Source organism: Narcine bancroftii, chromosome 10 (genome assembly GCF_036971445.1).
Source record: "Narcine bancroftii isolate sNarBan1 chromosome 10, sNarBan1.hap1, whole genome shotgun sequence".
Classification (NCBI taxonomy): Eukaryota; Metazoa; Chordata; class Chondrichthyes; order Torpediniformes; family Narcinidae; genus Narcine; species Narcine bancroftii.
Window position 1 is genome coordinate 94,882,934 of NC_091478.1, and position 24,471 is coordinate 94,907,404.

Here is a 24,471-nt window from a genome sequence, read left to right on the forward strand (position 1 = left end):
TTGCCAGGATTCCCAACCTACACTCCCGGCACTGTAGGTTCTCTTTCAGATTCCAATGTACAAGGACACCCAGATCTCTGCACATCATTTCCCAAAGTGGACAACCTCATATTTAACCATACTGCACTACAATATGCCCAAGTCTGTGAGGTCATCACTTTGGATGCAAAAACTGTAAATGACTTCTTTCTTCTTTGGCTTGGCTTCGCGGACGAAGATTTAAGGAGGGGGTAAATGTCCACGTCAGCTGCAGGTGTAAATGACTATTAATTAAGTAAAAGACTAGCATGCTGTTATGCAGAGACCTGGGACTTGCAAACAATTCGTATGCAGGTGCAGTAGGTGGGATGTTGGCCTTCATTGCTGGAGGGATTGAAGAGCAGGGAGGTTCTGCTTCAACCATACAGTTTACAGGTGAGGTCGCTACTGAAGTACTATATGCAGTTCTGGTTTCTGTACTTGAGAAAGGATAGACTAGTTTTGGAGGCAGTGCAAAGGAGGTTCACCAGGTTGATTCTGGAAATGAGGGTGGGTAGCTGATGAGGAGAGATTGAGTTGCCTAGGACTGTTCTCATTGGAGTGTGGACAGATGAAGCAGCAATAGACCATTCACCAATCACAGCTGGATAGCCAAATTCTGCCCCTTTCTCCCCTCACCCCTCAATATCTTTAATTCACTCACAGCCAACAGCGCCTCTCACACCCCAACCCAGAGCTGGAGACGGAGAGGGTCTGGAGCCAGTCACGGGAGCTCCAGTCACAATGTACCAGACAATGCTGGAGAGTGTGTGGAGTGAATCACAGGGGTCCCAGTCACTCTGCCGATGCTGTACCAGAGACTGAGCGCGTCTGGAGCCAGTCACAGTGGTACCGCGGTACCATGTCTCTACAGTACTGGAGAGCACCTGGAGCCAGTCATAGTGGTACCGGTCATCGTGCCGACACAGTACTGGAGATGGAAAGAGTCTGGAGCGTCAAGATGGTATCAGGATGTGGGAGTGAAGATGGGCTGCGGGTGTGGGACGAGCCGGCGACAGTGGTTGCAGTCTAACCAGTTATTGTCCTGGTCCAAGGCCACTCCCAGTTCTCAGAAGAAGGAGCTGAGAACGTGTTTTCCCTCTCAGATTCCTGCCACTGGAATGCTGCTGAACCGGGCGACAACTGTTCACCACAGCTCACCTCCTCTCCAGCTTGCCTCTCCCATCACCCAACAGGCTGATCAGAACTTACAGTTGCCCACCGCTCCAGGGTCAGGTTGAAGGTCACTCCTTGTCTTGGGGCACCCTGACCTCAGGCTCCCTCCAGCTGCCACCCAACCAGCCTGAGGCCAGAGCCCAGAGGAGCAGATGCCAGATGAGTCCATCTCAGGCTAACTGAAGGGTGGGCTGGCAGCTGTTTACAGCTTGCTCTGTAGATGGGGGTGGAGTGGTTAAATCTCCTGATTTATGACATCATTGTGTGTGCTATCCTACCCACCTTTGACCTGGACACAGGGTGCTATCAGCGAGGGCTTGGTGGCAAGGATGATCCTGAGGGGCAGGCTAGGGCTGTAGGTCACAGCTGTCATAACAGGGCAGGGTCATGGGTGCAGGAGACAGTGATCTAGTTCCATTCATCATTACTGCAAACCCATCTCACTCACAGCTCACCACTGCCCCCCTGTGGCAGTAACTTCTGTTGTCACGAGATACCCAGAAGTCTGCCCACCTAGAGCTGGATGGACAGTAGGGGGAGTGGAGGAGTGAACAAAAGAGGGAGGGGAGTGTTGACGAGGGAGCAGGGGAGAGCAAGGGTTTCAGGACTACAATCTAGGAATCTCTTACCACATGTCTCCATTCTTGATGGTCTTGTCATTGGGAGCCCCAGCATGGCCATAATGCAGGACCGAGGAATTCGTCCCACTGCCAGAGAAACACAAGACAGTGAGCACAGTGCGTAGATGCATCTGCGTTAATGCAACACGGGATGTGTTTCCACTCTCTACACTCTTCCAGCGTTCCCTCTGCTAACATAGGGAGCAGCAGCCAAACAATGAACAGCAAAAATCTACCACAGCAGAGAACATTGATGAGGTGTTAACGGAGACCAGTGTTGTCCCAGACCCTGTTAAAACCTGTCACTTCAAGGTTGCCCTGTCATCATTCACACCCACCTCAAGTTTATTGTCATCTGATTCTACAAGTACAACCCGAGGAAACAGCGTTCTTTGATCCTCGGTGCGAAACATGCAGACACAAAACCAGATAACGTAGGTAGAGACAAATAATACACATGCAGGACAAGTACAATGCGAGGAAACAGCGTTCTCTGGTCCTCGGTGCAAAACAGGCAGACATACGACCAGACATAACTTACATACAAACAACATTTGCAGGACGTATTTAATCTATATGAATAAATAAATCAATCAATTTTGCTTCGTGAAATACGAGTGTCTCGTGTGGTTAGTGAGCAGTTCCTTTAGTCATTCAGAATTCTCACTGCCCGTGGGAAGGTGCAGCTCCTCAGCCTGGTGGTGCTGGCTCTGATCCTCCGGTTCTCCAAGAATACCAATGTCTGAACCATCTCAAGCCCAGAGAGTGTAAACACTTTGACCCACACCCTCCTGAAACACAGGAACTGCATCACCCTCTCAGAATCAGACACCAAGGGCCTCTTTTCCAACTCATCACCAATGTTGATACTATCCAAAACTACTTCTAATCAAGTGGGATCCCTACATTACATACAAAGCCATCAGTGCAGAACAGCATCTTGAGCCCCCTCCAATCTGTATCACAATTCAATATCAAAGCTGATCAGTCTCCCTTCATTCACAACATTAAACATCCATCAACGTGCCTTTTGAATAGGCAGTGGCTGAGCCCTCATAAGCTCTTGGGTAGACTCCAGAGATTCACCAGCTGAGATTGAAGATGTTTCTTCCAATATCAGCCCCAATGGCCAATCCCATCAGCAAGTTCATGCAGCCAGTAAACAGGGTCAAGTTGTTCCCTGCTTCATTAGCACAGCCTGATCTGCGAGGCTCATCCTTCACCTCTTTATTGTACAGTTTTGTCCTCCAAGTGCCCAAATCTCACATCTTTTATGTTCCATTCACTTGTTCTAACTTTCGTATTAATTTATTAATCAGGAGACTTTATACATAAACTTATCCTCACAGCAATCCTGGTCTCATCCTCTCAGAAGCATTTCCTGTGTTCATTTCTCAAGGTTCAGGAACAGTTTTGTTTTCCCAATGCTTATTAGGCTCTTGCACCTACCCATACTCCCCTAACTCGAATCAAAAACTTCTCCAGGACTACCTTGATATCTATCTGCACTACTGAAACACTACTTTGTTTTCATTCACTAACTACAACTGCAAATACTTTTATATTTATTATCTCTTTTTCTGTCCATCATCTTCAGCATTTGGGTTTTTCAATTATTTCCAAATGCTTGGAATCAAACTGGAGAAACACCTGGGGGCGCCAAAGGACCACCATTATGGCTCAGCATGCACCCTCCCTATCCAAACATTCCCCCCTCCATTAGCACTCTCCACCCCACCCTTCCTTAGCACTCCCTCCATCCCCCTCCCATCCCACCATCCCTTGGCACTCTCCCCATTGGTGCTCCCCACTCCCCCTCCCTTGACACTCCCCATACCCCGCCTCTGCATTCTCCACCCCCACAATGTTCCCCAAACCGCCCCCAATATTCCCCGTCCCCCCAGCGCTCCCCAACCCCACCCTCCCTCAGTGCTCCCCACACCATTCTCTCTCTGCTGTCCCTCCTCCCTCCACCTCAGTCTCTCGGCACTCCCATTTCCACCTCGTTGCTCAGCCCCTCCCCATCTCCCTCAGAGTGGACAGATGTGTTATGAAGTGTGGGAGCTGGAGTACCAGCCACAGCCTGATGCCTACCTGCCACAGATGCAGGTGTAGGAAGTGTGGCGCATCCCTCCTCTGGTGTAGCAGTAGTGTTGGAACAGGCTGCAGGAAAGAACAAATTATCAGCAATTTCCCCACATCCACCATAATGTACACAGGGCAGGGCTGGGGAGGCTCAGGTTAAAGGTGCCTGTGTCACTAACCCTATCTTCAGGCACCTCCCACCATATACCCTGGTCAGAAACCCAACCCAGAGCAGGTTCAGCAATGTTCTCAAAGCACATGTTAGGAAAGGACCAGAAGATGGCTCCATCATCCTGAGAGGACCCCCCCCCCTCAAAAATCTAGCAGCCTGGCCCAGAATCACCTGTATCCTTCCAGGTAGGGAATACTGGAGATTCCCATCTCAGTCCAATGAAGCCAACCCAGGATCAAGACTCTGCAGACAGGGTATTACCTGGTCTCTGTTCCTCTTCCTTATCCCCTCCACCCCGGTCCAGCCCAGCAATGGTTCACAGTGAAATTCCTCTGAGAAATCTCCCAGGATCATTCCCTTCATTCAGCATCAACATGAATTCAACCATCATGCTCTCAGAAACCAAAGTAAACTCTGCACCTCCTTACCCAGACCTTCCTATTCAAACATTGCTAATGCAGAAGGCAGACCCGAGGCTCAAACCTTCACCGTCTTGTGTGAAAGAGGCTGTTGCCTGGTGCTGACATCTTGAGGGATTCCTCAGTGACCACATCCAAATTGTCAAAAGTCAAACAGTGTGTTAAACTAACAAAGAAATCTAAAAAAAAATAACCAGGAGGAAAGAATGATTGTACAGGACAATGCTGGATTTAAAAACACAAAGAAGAGCTTCATCCTAGTACTAAAAAGGACAGAGGGAGTGCTGATCTGCAGGATGCATGTCTGGGTAGCTGACGGGCAGTTGAATGACATCTGTCCATATAGGGGATAGGGGATGCAAGTAGCAGCTATCCATTGATAAAGGATGAAAGGGTCAGGGATATTTTCAGAGCTGTTCTCCCATCCTGACAGACTTCATCCCAGAGTCTTAACTACAGGAAAGATGTAAATAAGATTGAAAGAGTGCAGAGGAGATTTGTTACCAGGTCTAGAGGAACTGAGTTACTGGGAAAGGTTAAACAGGAGAGGACTTTATTTTCTGGAGCATAGATTTGATAGAGGTACGCAAAATGTTTTTTCCATTGAGATTAGGTGAGATGAGAACAAGACGACATGGGTTAAGGGTGAATGATGAGATGTTTAAAAGTAACATTTGGGAATCTTCTTACAGAGAGTGTGGAACAAGCTGCCAGCTGAAGTGGTGAATGCAGGCTCAATTTTGACATTTAAAAGAAATTTGGACAGGTATATGGTTGAGAGTGGTTCAGGTGCAGGTCAATGGGACTAAGATTATCACAAACTAGATGGGCTGAAGGGCCTGTTTCTGCACAGCAGTATTCTATGGTTCCAAGTAGCTTGTGCACTTGGCTCTCTTCCCCAATATTCCCTGAATTTGGGGTAGGTTCCAGTGGCAGGAAGATAGACAATTATTCCTTTATTCATGTAGGAAAGCAGAAACACAAAGGAGGAAATCAAAGGACGGCTGCCTTAACTCCTCTCACAGGGTTACCCTTATATTTAGCATTTTATAAAATGGCGCTTAAAGAAAGTCAAAGTAATCAGGAAAAGTCAGTGAAGCACTAAAATCTGCAGATGCTGTGAATGTAGTAAAATCAGAATCAGGCAAAGTGAACCTAGTTTTGTGAAAGGGAAACTGACCAGGTGACTGGAGTCAGTTGAAGCAGTGCCTTGCAGTGTATGAGGTGGAACTGAGAGACAAGCTGCAAGGAGCCACAAAGGTTTCTGCAGAAAGCTGAAGGTGGGAGGGCCACAATAAGGAGTGCCTTCTTCCCACTGAGGGTGGTGAGTCTGTGAAATGAGTTGCTAGAGAAAGCTGCAGAGATGGGAACAACTGTAGCACTCAAATTATATCTCGACAGGTGCAGGATAGGAATGGTTCATAGCGATACGGGCAATCAGGACTGGCTTGGGGAGACAACTCAGTCAACATGCTGGGCTGAAAGGCCTGATTCTGTGCTGTCAAAATCTCCCTCTATTGGCCGGATAAAAGATTAGCTGGTCTACAAGAGATAGAGGCTAGGTGTATATGCATCTATTCCTGCTGGGCAAGATGCAATGAGCAGAGGCCCACCCGGGGGGAAGGGGAGACACTGAGGCCTAATGTCTCATAATTCTAGGCAAACAACTTGAAAGAAAGACCATGCTTATGGTTGAAAGGGGATGTTTAATATTTAATATATTTTTGTGTATTTATTGTCTCTTTAAATTAATTAAGTTTACTATTGTTGCTAGTTTTTTTTTAAGTTGTGTTTTTTATAAAAACCAAATACCTGCTCAGCTGCAACAAGAAAGAATTTTGGTGCATATGTACATAGAACAATGTGTATGACAACAAACTCATCACCATTTGTTAAGAGGAAACAAGGAGATACATGCAGGTGAAAAACAAGCCAGTGGAAGGGCTCAGCAGTATCTACAGAGGGAATTGCACTGTCAATACCTTGCTTCAACTCTGGGAAGGTTAAGTAGGAAGAAAACGTCAAATGATTGGAGTGTCCCAGAGATAGACTCACAGAAGATTAGGGGACAGAAACTCTTGCCAATCAGAAAGACTAACCAAATATTATCCTTTATTGTGAGAGAGATCGGAATAAAAAGGCCAGGAGGTTTAGCTTCATTTACACCAGGGCCCTCGTGAGGTATCTGGCGTACTGCATACAGATTACTACTGTGCACAGGTTTGGGCTCCTAACACTGCCTCTAGTGACAGAGGCTGTTGGTGTGTAGAACTGGGGTCTGTACAGTGTCCCCAACACTGCCTGCACCACAACCACTGGTATGTAGAACTGGGGTCTGTACATGTCCCAACACTGCCAGTACCACAACCACTGGTGTGTAGAACTGGGGTCTGTACATGTCCCATCACTGCCTGTACTGATACCACTGGTGATGTCGAACTGGGGTCTGTACAGAGTCCCAACACTGCCTGTATCGATACCACTGGTGATGTCGAACTGGGGTCTGTACAGTGTACCCAACATGCCTGAATGGATTGAGATGGTTGGTGATGTTGAAAAAGGAGAACAAAGAGGCTTGTAAGATCTCAGCACTTCATTAGTCATTTTAATAAAAGTGTAAAAAATAGAAAAAATGGAGCAACCTTAAACTAAAACAACATCAACTGATGCAGGCAGAGTGGAGGAAATATCCCAGGGTTAGGATGACTGTTTACAGCACTCAACACTTAGAGGCATATAGAGCAGAGTAATTAATCCCAGAGGGACCAATTGCACAGGTTTCCATGAACCACACACATTGATAGCAGGGACACAGATAAGGCAGAGGGTCTGACATTCATTATCTCAATCATTACACTGGATGCTCCACATCCTCTCAGTCAACACAAATCTCCACCCTGCACTCGATGAGTTCTCAGAAGGTAACTTCAATGTTCAAACTGTTGGGCAAAATTCAGGGGACCCACGAGCTGGATTGTTATTAAAATAAAACAAGCTTTTTTATCATTGCTCCTCCCCGTCCCCATCTCTCTCCAACGTTACTTTGGAGGCCTGCTGATTCTCCAGTCTCACAGCATCAACATTTCATTCTCCAGATCAGCTGAGAAATTAGTCATCCAGAACAGAGAGAGAGCTTGGCCCACCATCTCCACTGATGTAACCCCACATGCCCATCAATACCCTCCAGATAGCAGAGTGCTTCTCAAACACACTGACACAGCAAGGGATGCCCCAAGAAACCCACAGGGACACGACAGCAGGGGTAACCCAAGGCAATTTTCTCCATGTTAGATCTTTCTTGGATCCTCAGAGTTTTGTGAAGACAGCCACATTCAGGAGATAAATGTTCAAGATGCAGGTGCCAGAAAGTGACATCCTTCAACAAGAGCCTATACACATACACTGAGCCTGACACACAAAGGTCTTTCCATCACCTCCAATCATCACCAACAGATGAGTGGCAGCTCTCAAAAAATAATCTACTTGGAAGAGATTTAATGAACACATTTGTCAGTGCAGTGACTTGTCATTGAGCAGAATGACAGTTACTCCCAGTGTAATGGTATAGAAATATCATTTACTAGCAAGCTAAAGGTTTAAAGTTCTCAAGGATCTAATTATTTCTATGAAGATGCCTGCATAGAACTCTTCTCTGTCCAGTACCCAGAACAAATGAAGAACAATTCAAGAGGCTAATTAGACATTAGTAATGATAAGATGTTAATCAACATTTAAAAGAATCAAACTCTGGCAACTATAATGACTGCAGTTTAATTAGGCTGTGTTGAACTCAGTGAGCTTCATACATTCAATCAAATAAGTTCATCTGCCAACAACATTATGACATAGAACATTACAGCACAGTACTGCCCTTTGGCCCACGATGTTGTGCTGGACTATACAAACCTACTCGACACTCTAAACCCTCCCTACCTCACACCCATAGATCTCTATTTTCCCTGCATCCATTGGATTCTCACTGTTAAGTCTCAGACCATTGTTTCCCAACTCTCACCGTGCCCACTTCAGAATGCATCACAAGAAGTCGAAGCACATTTAGGCCATTCAGCCCATCGAGTCTGCTCTGCCATTTTCCTCCCTCTTATTCCCATTCTCCTGCCTTCTCCCTACTGGCAACCTTATTAATCAAGAACCTTGCAAACTCTGCTTTAAATATATCCTGCTCAAAGGACAGGAAACAGATTCCACACAATTTAAAAGCTTTAAAAATCATGACCTGGGAGAATTATTTTCCTTCCACCGACAGTGTTGGAAATGCTCAGGCAACACGTGTGGACAAAGAGCATCCACCCGGACCTGGATGGTGAACCATTTCTCCACAGTTGTCCACACCCTGAGCATGTCTCCAGCAATTTCTATTTTCCAGCATATGCACCTCTGGCTTTTGGGTTCCATTTTTACATTTATTTTATTCTACAGTGAACCTGGAATATTTTATGGAATTTCCTAATGAGTGTAAACGCCAATAATGCAGTCACTTCATCAGTGAAACAAGCTACAATTCATGGTTAGGCAAGTCCACCCCAAGCTCACACTTGTGAAATGGAAAGCCCTCCTCACCAATGTGAGTGATTCCATCTACACTGACTTCTAATTAGCAAATTATTCATTACCAAATGAATCACGTGTTAACAAGCAGTACAAAGAATAACACTTAGAGATTATATTGGTACAAGTGAAAGACAAAGGCTCAAACACAGACTGAGAAAATTGAAGAGTGCCTCATCACTCTTGGAACTGGGTGCACAAGGATTTGTGTGCACAGCACAGCATATACCAGGCAAGTACAATGTGGCTCAACATTCCAGGCAAATCAAGAGAAAGTTTCCATTTTTTTTCCATCTTCAGGATCTAGTAATGAACTGAGACTGAAACATCCCCCATTTGTTTTATAGATAGATGCAACAGAAAGCAAAGTCCCACAAACACCCAGTAAATGAACTTGGACTGTTGATGTCTGTAAAAGGGATAATGTTGATCAGGATTCTTGTAGTCATAGCAACACAGAAGCAGGCCCTGGCTCCACATCACATCTATGGAGTTGACCTATCCGACCCAGAGAGCAGGGACTCCAGCATGGAGCTAATTAATACACTGCAATTCACTCAGGAAATAAACATGGTAAGTGATACCTTTTGGGAAGCTCAGCCAGGGTAGGTGTCGGTAAATGACAGGGTGCAGGGGAGTGCCATAGAACAGAGACAGTGAGGGTAAAAGAGAACCATTCACAAAAGTGGTGACATGGGTATACAGGGTGGTGAGGAGACATGTGGAATGTTTGCCTTCATCAGTCAGGGCATTGAGGGTAGGAGTTGGGACATAATGTTACTGCTGTACAAAATGGTGGCAAGACCAGACTTGGAACATTATCTGCAGTTCAAATCACCCAGCCATAGGAAGAGTGTAATTCAGATGGAGAAGGTGCAGAAAAGATTCTCAAGGATTTTATAGGGACTGGAGGGTTTGAGCTATAAGGAGAGACTGGATAGGCTGTGGCTTTCCTCCCTGAAGTGCAAGAGGCCAAGAAGAAACCTTTATAGAGGTCTTTAAAATCATGAGTGGCATAGATAAGGTTGCAGTCTTTTCCCAAGGGCAGGGGAATCTAAAACTAGAGGGTACATTTAAAGAGGTAGAGTGAGGGGGTAAGATTTAAAGGGGACCCAAGGAGCACAATTTTCACCCAGAAATGGCAGATCTATGGAACGAGCTGCCAGAGGAAGTGGTCAAAATAAGGACAATTACAACCTTCTCCCCCATCTCTCCTTTCCTCTAGCTCAGTCTCTCTCTTTTCCCTCCTCTGCCTCCTTTCCCCAGCTCTGCCATCACAGAGCTAACACCCACCCCCTCAATCAATTCTCAACCATCTTCTCTCCTGTCCTCTTAGGCATATCAAATTAACACCTTTGGTCTTTACTCCTCCCCTGCCATTTCTTTCCTTCTCCCTGGCCTTTAATTAAGCCTGCTTTTTACTAATACCTTGAAGAAGGGGTCAGGCCCAAAAAGTCAGTTATAAATATTTTTTACCGCCTACGGATGCTGCAAGACTGCCGAGTTCCTCTAGCATAACTGTGTTTTTACTTTAATACATTCCAGGCACCCACTACCCTACCCCTGACATGAACAATGAGTGCCTGAAACAGGCTGCCTGGAGTAGTGGTGGAAGCAGATACAATAGTCATGTTTATAGACTTCTTAACAGACACATGAATATGTAGGGAGTGACAAGATATGGATCACGTGCAGGCAGCAGAGTTTTGGTTTAATTTGGCATAAGGTTTGGTGCAGACACGTGGGCCGAAGGGCCTGTCTGTGCTGAGCCAAAACCGCTCCACTTCAGTAGATGCACAAGTGTGGGCAGGCTTCACCGTGCAGGGATGGCTGAGGAAGGTTCAGGGTGGGGGTGAGGGGAAAGAAGGTTGAGGGAGGGCAGAGGGGAGGTGTAGAAATGAAAAATCTAGTGTCTGAGGGGAAATACAGAGATGATAGCACAGATTCCACTGCAGAACCACAACCCAAAACTCTCAATATCTATACAGTATCCAGTTCTCACTGCCATGTTGTTAACTGGTAGGTCTGTGCATTGGGTCAGTATTATAGACAGCATTGGGGGAAATTCTGAATCAGCAAGAGATTAAAGTGAGGGATATGCAGTAGTAACTGGCTTCAGCTACCAGCAGGCTATATAAAACCAGATGACAGTAGTAAAACTATCTTCCTACTGGCAGCTTGTAACTGGAGTCCCACACCAGGCACATCAAGATGATTTAATATGCTGAGAACAGAGAGAGGCCCTGACCTTTCCAATTCGTATTCCTTCATTTCCACGCGCACCGCCTTCATCACCTGGGAGACCGAGGGAGAAAATAAAACAAGTGTAAATCAGTGCTTCCCGCCAGATTTCACCGCAGTTCTGCAACAAAGATAAAATCTTTAACAGGCTTACTCAGGTCTCTTTTTGTGCTTACTGGAGTGGTTTCCAAGAGCCAATCACCACCCACACCAGTGGTCAGAAGTATCAATAATCTTCCTTTTAAGAGCGAGCATTAGGGCTCTCTTTCAAGCTCTCAAGAATTTCTGAGATGCTGTGATCAATACATTACTTTGCAAAGATGCACAAGTGCAAATTCTAATTCTACACATAGCAAGATCACAAACCAAGGTGAAGGACTGGTAAATCTGTGGCAAAGTAAATATTGCTCTTTTACAAGCAGCACTCTGGGAAGTTTATTAAATATTGAACCCAGGCAGAAGGAAGCAGGCTGCACTATTTAATTTCTCCCCAACTCTGAATGATTTCAGAGACAGTGGATGGAATTCACATTCAACAAACTTAAATAATGGACGCCTGCAAGGCTGATTGTCTGGGGGCAACTCCTGAAATAAAGAGGGGAGGTGTTTTGTTTTTAACAAGTTAGAGTGACCTGGAGAGAGGAGTCACGCGATGGAGTAGTGGCCGGACGGTGAACTCCAGCCCTCTCCAGAAAAGTCGGGAAAAACAAGAGAAAACACAAAGGCACAGAAATAAAAGTTACAGAAAAGTGAGTATAAAGGTGGAAAGAAGATGGCGACAAAAAAAGAAAAGTCGAAAGCAACGGTAAGAAGAGAGGAAGAGAAGACAAAGGAGGAAAAAGGTGAAGGCCTTACCTGTCCGAAGAGGCCCGCTGCGGAGAGAGAAACCCGCTCCCTCAGGTCGGTAAATAATGGACTACAAAAATGGCTCGCAGAGCCGAGCAAAAGTGCGCAACCGCGCATGCGCGAAACTTCGCGCATGCGCGATGCGAATGAAAAAAAACACACCGACGGGAGGGGGGACCAGCTGGGGAGTCGATCTCCACAGCCGGCAACGACAGCTGCAGAACACCTGCAGCAAGAAGAGACCACAGAAGACAATAGAAACAAGATAGAAGAGGAGGAAAGGGCAACAAAGAAACAACAGATGGTCAACTCAGAGGAAGAAGAAGAGGAAGAGTATGGTGAAATAGAAGAAGAAAAGAGAGGCAAGGTAAAGGATATACTTGCTCTTATTAGAGGATACATGGAATCATTTAAAGAATGGCAAACACAGGAATTTAAGGATTTAAGAAAAAGAATAAACAACACAGAGGAGAAAATAATTAAAATGGAGATGACCTTAACAGAAATGGGAAAAAAAATGGACAAGATGGAAGAGCGGGCAGTAGCAGCAGAAATGGAGGTAGAAGACTTAAAAAAGAAATTGGAGAAATCTAATAAAAAAACTAAAGAGACACAAGAACTACTAGCTCAAAAAATAGATACAATGGAAAACCATAACAGAAGAAATAACATAAAGATAGTGGGCCTTAAGGAAGATGAAGAAGGCAAGAATATGAGGGAGTTTATAAAAGAGTGGATCCCTAAGACCCTAGGATGTCCAGAACTACAGCATGAAATGGAAATAGAAAGGGCACATAGAGTATTGGCCTCTAAACCACAACCACAACAAAAACCAAGATCTATTGTAGTAAAATTCCTAAGATATACTACAAGAGAAAAGGTACTGGAGAAGACAATGGAAAAAGTAAGAGAGGGCAACAAACCACTGGAGTATAAAGGGCAAAAAATCTTCATTTATCCAGATATAAGTTTTGAACTCCTAAAGAAGAGAAAAGAGTTCAATACAGCAAAGGCGATTTTATGGAAGAAAGGGTATAAATTTATACTAAAGCATCCAGCGGTATTGAAAATATTTATTCCAGGACAGCAAAACAGACTATTCTCGGATCCAGAAGAAGCACGAAAATTTGCAGAACAATTACAAAAATAGACTGAGGGAGGAAGACGGGTAATGAGAGTTAAAATGATCACGACTGATAGGTATGTGGGTAAAGACAAAAATAGACTGAGGGAAGAAGACGGGTAATGAGAGTAAAAATGATCACGATTGATATGTATGCAGGTAAAGAGGTATAAGAGTGAATAGAGACAATGAGCATACATGAATGTATCTGTACTTAGAGGAAAATATAGATAGTATAGACAAGAATTAATAAGGGAAGGTAATGGAATAGAGAGAATAAGGAGGGAATTAAAAGAGGGACCTTTGTGACATATGAAAAGTGAAATCTTTTCTGGGGGAGGCGGGGTGGGGGGAAATAGCGGTCACTGCACAATCAGTTGACGCTTGCGAGTGGATTCGCAAATCCAAATGGAGAGGGGAGATGTGGTTGTCCGACAAGGGATAAAGGACAACTCAGGAGGTGAAGGGGAGATTGGGGATAAATAAGATAGAAATAGGAGAATAAGGAAAATGTTAGATGTTGTAGGAATGTTGTCTTATGAAGAGTTGAAAATAAGAAAACAGAAATGGAAAAGGAGGAAAGGTAATGATGGAAAAACGGAAAGAGAAGATAAACAAAATATAAAAGGGCTACGCTGAACTATATGTCTTTAAATATTAATGGAATACATAACCAAATTAAAAGGAAGAAACTACCAAATTTAAATGAATAAATGTATTCCATTAGAAAAAAAAATAACATATTGGTTAAGAAATAATATTGAAATATTCGAACAAGTATAGGAGCCTTACATTAAATACAATAGCGAAAACCTACCGGGGACAAACATTACCTAAGTTGATAGAAGGAGAAGGAAAGAAAAGAATGGACTCAGTAGAATTTCTGGTGTAATTTTGTTGAATGACAACATTGTCTGACTGGATTAATGCAACCTAGATTGTATACCTAAAATGGATGAGAGGGGGGGGTGGGGGGGTGGTTTGGGAGGAAAGGGGGGGGGGGAGAAAAAGTCACTGTATATGTGTGAAAAGAAATAGTGTATATCATGGCTAATGTGATTTATGGTGTGAAAAATAAAAAAATTTAAAAAAAAAAAAAAAAAAAAAAAGTTAGAGTGACCTGGAGTTTGCTGCCTGAAAGGATTAGTTAATTCAGAAACAAAAGGAACTTTCAAAAGACAATTAACACCTGAAAAGGAAACATTTCAGTTAGAGAAAGGACAGAAGATAGGTTCATGTGGAGCGCTCTTTCAAGCAATTGTCATGGCAACAATGGACACACTGGATCCCTTCCTTGTTTCTGGATCACAGCAGGTGAGTCAGGGTTGATCTGTCACCCATTCCATCTACACCTGCTCCAGTAAGCAGGGGTGGCTGAGGCAGCTTCAGTGGGAAGGGTGAAGTGGGTCGGGTATGTAGAAATGCTTGGAGGGTAGGGGAGAGATTCAGGGATGATGGTTAAAAACCCCACAGCAGAAACATGAGACCAGCTTCTCAATATCTGCAGTTCTCACATCTACGTCACTCCTGACCTGAGCCCAGGCCCCAAACGAAGGTCACCCTTTACTTCTTACGGATGATGCGTGACCCACTGAGTTTCTCCAGCATTTGGTGTAAGCCCACATCATGTTTTTCTGGTGGATCTGTGCAGTGGGTCAGTATTAAAGACACCGTTGGGGAAATTTGGAATCAATGCAAATCACTAATTTTCGACCTCAGTCTTGAATTTCAGTTTCCCCAGCATCCAATGCCTCCTGTTAGAAACATCTGACCAGCTGGTGTGGACAAAGTGCTGGTGTGACCAGTATGGACCATGGAGATGTCATACAATTACAGCAGACCCAATAACAGCAAATCCCAGGACATAAACAAAAGCTTAAAGGCACAAGTCTTCATGGAATATTGACAGTTAAACACCAGGTTTAATGCATTGCATTGGACAGACCAGATACCACCATTCTACAGATGGTGAGCTCCACCCCCCAACACCAGAGGCAATGGCTTTCCCTCTGGGCCCATGGCTGCTGTCAGACATAGCTGGTGTGTCAGCTATGCACTTGACAGTCTCAGCAAATTAATTCTGTAAAGAGCTCTGCCACTCACTGGTGAGAGCTCACACAACCATTCAAGAGGGAGCAAGTTCTTTATTTGTCATCTGACGTCATCAAATGCTGGAAGCAACAGCAAATGCCAGAGGACTTCTGTTTAAAGTGAGGAGGAAAATTCATTCGAGATGTCAGAGGCAAGAGTTTTTTTTTTAAAAAAAAACACAAGGTGGTGGGTACCTGGAATGCATTGCCGGCAGTGGATGCTGATACAATAGGGACATTCAAAAGACTCTTCCGACAGGCACATGGATGCAAGAGGGTCATGGTTGTGAAGGGCATTGAGTTGAGTTAACATTGGTCAGCACAACACTAAGATTTGGAGGGCCTGTATTGTAATGTTCTACATTCTACGTGATCCTCAACTACTCACTTTCATTGAAGGGGACTGACTTTCCTCTCCATTTTCCCCCAAGGTAGTAACTCTATGACAGCCCTTGAAAGGTGCGCAAAAGCTTTTCACTAAAATCTCATCTAAATCCGCAGGACCAGCCTGACGGCTCAATGCAGTCAGAACCCTCCCCTTCTCCTGTCAAAGGTTGGCTCAGCAGAAGAGCCACAGAGAAACATATTCACAATGTTCTATCAAGAGAACGTGGCAAATATTCCTCCCTGCTGGAGGAACTCAACAGGTCACACAACATCAACAGAGAGCAAAGGGCAGTTGATGTTCAGCACCGGGTGCCAAAGACTGGAGGGGGGGATATAGAGGGACAGACAACTTGATAACCCTCACATCTGGCCCTGCCCTTCCCCCTCCCGCACACATAGGTTCCCCTCATCCACAACTACTACTCCACCAACCCAAGCATCCAACATTCTTCTCCCCAAATTCCACCACCTATTATGTCCTATAAGGTGCTCCCAGACACTTCCCTTCTGCACTTTCCAGAGCGAACGTTCTGTGGCTCCCTCATCTACTCATCACTTCCTACCAATCGCCTCCTACCCTCAACCCGTTGTTTACTTCTGTGACCACATTCACCTGCAAGTCCACGTTCCTTTTCCCTTCCCCCACACCTTTCTATTTGGGCGTTCCCCAACCTTTGGCATCCACGATGAAGGGCCGTGACCCAAACTGTTCTCCGTGGGTGCCGTGTGACCGAGTTCCTCCAGCATTTTTGAGTTGTTCTCATTCATCAGCAATTGCTCCACATTTACTTCCTGAAAACTATCACCTCCAACAGAAGGATCCAAAATCAGAGCTGCTCTATAGGAGACAGACACGAACAATTCCCTTGAGGAAATATTTCTCCTAGAAGGTGGTTGGATGTGGTCGTGGTAAACCTGGGCATTTCCAGCATTTGACACATTTTGCATTTGGATATTAAAGAAAACACTGGTTGAACCCAGGTGGTGTACAGTGTCCAATGCTGGGGACTGGGTGATAAAGCCTATGGAGATAGTGGAAAGAAGAATTTGTAGAATGGGCCCAGGAATGAGGAACAGACAGGAGATTCAGCAATGGAAATATTGGAACATTTTCTGGACACTCACCTCCTTGTGGGCCTCGCTGGAGATGCGATTGGTGTAGCGCAGGAGCTCCAATTCCATGTCGGTCTTTAATACACGGCTTCCAGGGGGTTTGTGGAGAAGAGGAGAAAGGAAAAATAGTCACTATGTGTTACCAGCTCCTGGAATCACAACCTCCCCAGTATAAGCACTCTGACAGAAGGCTGGTCTGTGTAGCAAAAATGGGGTCAGTTGGAGAAGGCCTATAGTGATCAATGAGGCATGGTCTTTTTTAATGGGAAGGATAAGTATTGTCAGTAGAGCACTTGTCAATGTGGAGTTGAGGAATGGGATTTGACCTGGTAGGTTTCCTGTTCCACCAAGGGTGACAGCCCAATATCCATCTCTCAATACCTACTACTTCCGTGGTAATTCAGTATGGTATCAGGATACTAGATCTGCTGCCATAATTTCAACTCCCAACAGCTCATTTATTTTCCATCTATCCATCAATAGCCAACAAAACATCTCCCTGTGATCTGCTTCCATGGAGAGTGCACGAGCTCATCCAAAACCCTGCTGATCCCAGGCACCATTCATCCTGTGGTTTCATCAACAGACCATGTTGCCACTTCTCCCCTCTTCATAATTCTCCAGTCACGCAACCTCTGAACTTAAACAACCTCCACCTCTCCCTCTCTGGCAGATAAACCCCTCACTGTCAAGACTCTGTTTCAACTCCCTCCTCCCTTCCTTCCTTTACACCATCCCTCATGCTACAGTTCACCCTTCAAGAGCTGCCTCTTCGTCATCTCTCTAACATATGGGGATTGGCAAAAGAATCAGAGAATGCAAGGCCTCTCGGGATGGTGAAGAGAGATAAAGGGAAGAGCAGAATTATTTAGAGAACAGAACTACGAGTCCCAGGGAGAGAGGACTAACTGCATGGCTCCTGCAGGTAGGAAGTGCCAAAGACATCCTTGGGTGCTGTTACCAATCTCAGAATTGTGTACCAGTGAACCACTTTAACATTGAGTAAGAACTATGTAGGATATTCCCAGACCATCTGGTACACTCCTTGCTTCTGCTCCCTGTCTTTCCTCATCTAAATCTCTCATTGTGACCCTCTATTCCACCATCCAGTCTCCAATTATGGGCCTACACATCTTTTGGTTCAACTACTCCCTGTGGGAGAAAACGTTGGATTAGACGGCGCCGGAGGGCGAGACGGCGGGATAGTGAAGAATGAGGGGAAATATGATTAAACGAGTCAGTGATTAATCAATATGATTAGGATGGGAGCGAAGGGCAACGAGTCAGTTCTACCGCATGGAAGCAGGCTGATGGAGCTGGTCCTACCTTCCTGTGATCTTCTTGTGTCCCTTGGGTGTCTCCTGCCTTCGACCTGCCCTTGTTCCTACCTTCTTATGACCTGTCCATATACCTCGGGTACCTCTTTCCTGCAACTTGCCTGTGTCCCTCAGGTGCCACCTGCCTGCAACCCGTTCATGTCCCTCAACACTTCTTCTCCAAGTACCTCTCCAAATGTCCTTTGAAGGTTACAATTGTCCCTGCCTGTTCCACTTCCACTGGCAGCCCACACACCCACCACCCCTCAGGTCCCTTTTAAATCTTACCCCTCTCACCTCAAATCGACACCCTCTAGTTTTAGTCACCGACTTTGGGAAAGAGACTACCTTATCCATGACCCTCATTGATTTATAAATCTCCATGGTTCTCCTCAGCCAACATTCCTACACTAGGGAGAAGTCCCAGCTTATCCTTATAATTAAATCCTCCTATCCCAGTTACATACTGGTGAATCTTTTCCAAATTAATGATATCTTTCCTGTAGTTCGGTGTTCAGAACTACACACAATACCCCAAATGTGCGCTCACCTACATCTTGTACAGTAGAACAGCTCCTGTACTCAATGCCTGACCGTCTTCTTCACCACCTTGCATTGCCACTTTCTTGAAACGATGTAACTGTACCAAGTCAATGGCTGTGTGAGTGTCAGGACATTTTCCAATCAAACTTCATAGTGAAGGTCACAACACACGAGCCATCCTTGACTGTGCAAGCACTCTTCATTCTTCCCCCATCTTACGCACCAAGTTCCGAGGAACAAAATCCACTGATTTCACTCAACCAGCAATGTTTCACCTGGGCATTCCACAAAGCAAGCTCACTCTCACCATGCCTCCTGTGAATCTCTCCTCCATGTGATAACTTCCCTCTTGCATCCTAATAAAATCACTACGAATGTTTCACAAGAAATAAACACCAATTCTAGACAAGGTTGTCCATTATCACCTTTTGTGTTTGCATTAGCAATTGAGCCATTGGCAGAAGTAATTAGAACTGATAATGAAATTAAAGGATTTGAAGTAGGTAATAAGGAACAGAAAATTAGTTTATTTGCTGATGATGTTATAGTATTTTTAACGAGACCAGAAATATCTTTAAATAAGTTGAATGAGAGATTAAAAGAGTATGGGTTAGTATCAGGTTATAAAGTTAATGTTGATAAAATTGAAGTGATGCCCATGGTGGATATGGATTACTCTCAATGTAAAAGATTGACCAAGTGTAAATGGGAAAATGAAGCAATTAAATATTTAGGAATTAAAATTAACAGAAATATAAATAATTTGTTTAAGTTAAATTATTTGCCATTGTTAAAATAATTGGAAGAGGATTTGAAAAAATGGAAAGACTTACCAATAACATTAATAGGACAAGTGAACATGTTAAAATGATATTTTTCCAAGAATGCAGTATTTGTTTCAGTCATTGCCCATTCATGTACCAGAATCTTTTTTTCGAAGTTTGAATAAAATAATTTGTGAATTTCTTTGGAAAGGTAAGTTGTCAAGAATTGGTTTAGAAAAATTAATGTGGAAATTTGATCAGGGTGGACTAAGACTACCAGATTTTAAGAATTATTTTAAAGCAGCAAAATTGAGGTTTTTGCCCTCCTGTTAGCAAAGGGGTGAAAAACCAGCTTGGGTTCAAATAGAAATGAATAAAATTGGTAAAACTATTCCGGAGCAAATTTTATATAAATGGAATAGTTGTTTAAAGGAACTAAAGATTTATCGGTATTAAAGCAATATATTAAAAATATGGCACAGAATTCATAATGAGGAATTAACAATTATCAATTACCAAAAATGTTGTTCAAACAAAATTAACTTCTTAACTTTGAATAATTCTTTAATTGACAATTGGTATAGTAAAGGTATACAGAGAATTAACGATTGTTTTACTTAAGAATATTTTTAAATTTTTGATCAATTAAAAGATAAATATACATAATACAATTTTTGCATATTATCAATTAAAAGTGTATTTGATAAAGAGATTGGGAGCAGATTTGAGACTCCCTTAACAAGGTTAATTTGAAGATATAATTTGTTGTTAAGAAATTTATTACTGACATGTAAATAAAATTACAAGAAACGACAAAGAAAAAAGATTTATATAAATCAAAAATATGATGGGAGAAAGATTTAAAAATACAATTTGAGGAGAAGATTTGGTCAAAATCATGTCAAGTGTTGCGAACACAGTAAAAGTTAGATATCAAATGGTTCAATATAATTTTCTTCATTAATTATATTATACTTCATACAAGTTAAATGGAAATAATTCTCATTACTCAAATAAGTGTTTTTGATGTACGAAAGAAATGGGGACTTTTTTTGCATTCAGTGTGGTCTTGTGAAAAATTGGAAAGGTTTTGGAATGAACTGAGTTTAATATTAGGACAAATTATGAAGATAAAGATACCAAAGGATCCAAGAATATTTTTACTTGGAGATATATATGAAAAGGATACAAAATTAAAATTGGATAAATATCAAGAAAAACTAAGTCTTGCGATAGTAACTGCAAAGAAATGTATAGCGATATCAAGGAAAGATGATAAAGTGTTATTAACTAGATGGTATAGTGAGATGCTCACTATATATATATCTTTGGCTTGGCTTCGCGGACGAAGATTTATGGAGGGGTAAAGTTCACGTCAGCTGCAGGCTCGTTTGTGGCTGACAAGTCCGTTGCGGGACAGGCAGACACGGTTGCAGGGGAAAATTGGTTGGTTGGGGTTGGGTGTTGGGTTTTTTTTCCTTTGTCTTTTGTCAGTGAGGTGGGCTCTGCAGTCTTCTTCAAAGGAGGTTGCTGCCCGCTGAACTGTGAGGTGCCAAGATGCACGGTTTGAGGCGATATCAGCCCACTGGCGGTGGTCAATGTGGCAGGCACCAAGAGCTTTCTTTAGGCAGTCCTTGTACCTCTTCTTTGGTGCACCTCTGACACGATGGCCAGTGGAGAGCTCGCCATATAACACGATCTTGGGAAGGCAATGGTCCTCCATTCTGGAGACGAGACCAACCCAGCGCAGTTGGATCTTCAACAGCATGGGTTCGATGCTGTCGGCCTCTGCCATCTCGAGTACTTCGATGTTAGGCATGAAGTCGCTCCAATGAATGTTGAGGATGGAGTGGAGACAACGCTGGTGGAAGCGTTCTAGGAGCCGTAGGTGATGCCGGTAGAGGACCTATGATTCGGAGCCGAACAGGAGTGTGGGTATGACAATGGCTCTGTATACGCTTATCTTTGTGAGGTTTTTCAGTTGGTTGTTTTTCCAGACTCTTTTGTGTAGTCTTCCAAAGGCGCTATTTGCCTTGGCGAGTCTGTTGTCTATCTCGTTGTCGATCCTTGCATCTGATGAAATGGTGCAGCCGAGATAGGTAAACTGGTTGACCGTTTTGAGTTTTGTGTGCCCAATGGAGATGTGGGGGGGGCTGGTAGTCATGGTGGGGAGCTGGCTGATGGAGGACCTCAGTTTTCTTCAGGCTGACTTCCAGGCCAAACATTTTGGCAGTTTCCGCAAAACAGGACGTCAAGCGCTGAAGAGCTGGCTCTTAATGGGCAACTAAAGCGGCATCGTCTGCAAAGAGTAGTTCACGGACAAGTTGCTCTTGTGTCTTGGTGTGAGCTTTCAGGCGCCTCAGATTGAAGAGACTGCCATCCGTGCGGTACCGGATGTAAACAGCGTCTTCATTGTTGAGGTCTTTCATGGCTTGGTTCAGCATCATGCTGAAGAAGATTGAAACAAACAAAGAATTTACAAATATATAAATATATATATATAGTCCACGCTGCTGAAGATCCAGCTGCGCTGGATGGGTCACGTCTCCAGAATGGAGGACCATCGCCTTCCCAAGATCGTGTTATATGGCGAGCTCTCCACTGGCCACCGTGACAGAGGTGCACCAAAGAAAAGGTACAAGGACTGCCTAAAGAAATCTCTTGGTGCCTGCCACATTGACCACCGCCAGTGGGCTGATAACGCCTCAAACCGTGCATCTTGGCGCCTCACAGTTTGGCGGGCAGCAACCTCCTTTGAAGAAGACCGCAGAGCCCACCTCACTGACAAAAGGCAAAGGAGGAAAAACCCAACACCAACCAACCAATTTTCCCCTGCAACCGCTGCAACCGTGTCTGCCTGTCCCGCATCGGATTTGTCAGCCACAAACGAGCCTGCAGCTGACGTGGACTTTTTACCCCCTCCATAAATCTTCGTCCGTGAAGCCAAGCCAAAGAAAGATAGTGAGATGCGGAATTGTATAACATTGCAAAAAAATTACATATAGCTTAAGGAATCGAGTCAAAATTTAGAAACCACACGTGGATTTTATGAATAATTTTTCATCCACCTCTTCTATCTTATCCACTCCTCTTAATCAGAAATTTTAATAATAATTAATGATAGTATATGCTGGTATTATTGTATATTAAATGGTAGATGTTTTCTTTTCTTTCTTTTGGGTGGGAGGGGGTGTTGGGGAGAAAAAAATGTAAAAGTTTTTTGTATAATTGGATATGAATATTTGATTAGTTTTATTCATTTTTTCCCTGAAATGATACAAATAATTATTTTTTTTCCCAAAACACTAATCCTTTCTCCAACTGGCATCAGGTGCCAATACCTGGAAGATGAATAGATACTGTAGGCCTATGCACTTGAAGGTTAAACCCCAGATATGGTGAGGGCAGGAAGTCATGGAGAATCTTTGCTCTGCGCAGTTAAAATGGTGGTCAGAGACTGAAGTTGTTGCTTTGTGGTGAGGCAAGGTGTGGGTAGGCGCTGCCTGACATGGTTGTACAGAGATACTCACCACTCGGCGATCTCTGGGTGAAGCAAAGTATTATTCACGTTAAACCTGGAGAAGAGAAGAGATTTCACTGACATCTGTGTACAGAGTGCTCTGGTCTTCACTTCCTTTTATTCAACTCACCTCCCTCCAATACACCAGCAATAGTTGAAAGACTGAGCTGAAAGGATGATGCATGGGCAGAGTGGTCACCTCAGCTGTCAGGTCAGAAAGCATGACAGCTCCTCATCTCACCCATTCCCAGCAGGGTTAACCTTCAAATTCTCATTGGAGTCAGTCAATAAGTTTTCAACTTCGTGTTGGGTCTATAAACAAATGATCCTGGATTCAAGCCCCAAGAGCTTGAAGACTCAGCCATCATTTCCAACACCAGCAGTGGGAGAGCTGCCTTGTTGGAGGTGCCATCTCGCTCTGTAGTGGACCTAGCTGCTACTGAATAGGGTTTTTCCCTTAACCATACATTACACCGGGGGGAGAAAAAGTCACTGTAAATGTGTGAAAAAGAAAAAGTGTATATCATGGCTAATGTGATTTATGGTGTGAAAAATAAAAAATTTAAAAAAAAAACCATACATTACACCAAGTGGTGTGGTCATTGCCTCACTGCTTGCTCTGCCCCGTGGGACCTGTTCCATGTGCAAGGACTACAAAAAGAGCTTCACTTTCTGGGAAAGGCCCTGGTGTGCCCAGAGTTGGTGATGTGTGCTTGAGAAGCACAAGTCAGTTGTCTTCTGATTGGCCAGGGAAAGTATAGAACAGGCAAAGGTGCCAGCTCTTCCCAAGGGAGCAAGTCCATGCTTTAACCCAATTAAAATAAACCACACACTTGGGAAGTTAGCAGATTGGGTTGGATTATGCAAGGCATTGGTAAATACAAACAGAGCCATTGTATCCCCACTCCTTTTGTGGAGTTTGCATGTTCTCCTTGTGACCACATGGGATTCCCACAAGTGCTCCAGTTTCTTCCCTATCCCAAAGACAGGTTAAATGGTCACAGCAAATGGTCCCTGGTATATCGGGGAGTGGTAAGATCTGGAAGTCAGTGGGGTGAAATGGCAGTAAAAATTGGTGGGGAAACAGGATAACTTTAGGCTAAAATTAGCACAATGGGGTGAATGGCCTCAAAGGAAATATGGAGCCTTGAAGGAGGAAAGCCAGGGTCTGATTATACACAGGAAGGCAATGATGGCTCGAGGAGCAGCAGTTCACCTCAGAAGCAAAGTCATCACTGGCCTCATTAAGAGCTCACAGCTGCACTTTGAACCCAGTTGAAATCTAATTTCAGAGAGCGTAAAAGTGCAAAGGATTAGCAGTCAATAAAAAAGAAATTCACAAAGTCCAATTTTTCTGCCAGTCTGGTTAATCTTTCCACACAAAGGTTCCTAGTCTAATTATATTTTATTATCTCTGTGTAAATATAATCGGCCTTCTGAGAGCTCATTGATTTTTAGATAGTGTATAT

At 44.0% G+C, this 24,471-nt stretch overlaps 1 protein-coding gene across 4 annotated transcripts in view; it reads right to left on the reverse strand.

Annotated features, from left to right (window-relative positions):
• The window catches only part of pepd (peptidase D), a 101,490-nt gene that overhangs the window by 15,599 nt on the left and 61,420 nt on the right, over positions 1-24,471 (reverse strand). For all 4 annotated transcript variants that reach the window (XM_069901985.1, XM_069901984.1, XM_069901983.1 and 1 more), the window contains exons 7-11: positions 23,013-23,057; positions 16,872-16,947; positions 11,308-11,354; positions 3,909-3,977; positions 1,824-1,901 (exon numbers count right to left, since the gene is read on the reverse strand). In XM_069901985.1, the coding sequence (XP_069758086.1) occupies positions 1,824-1,901; positions 3,909-3,977; positions 11,308-11,354; positions 16,872-16,947; positions 23,013-23,057 (315 nt within the window). The remainder of the gene's footprint in view (positions 1-1,823; positions 1,902-3,908; positions 3,978-11,307; positions 11,355-16,871; positions 16,948-23,012; positions 23,058-24,471) is intronic.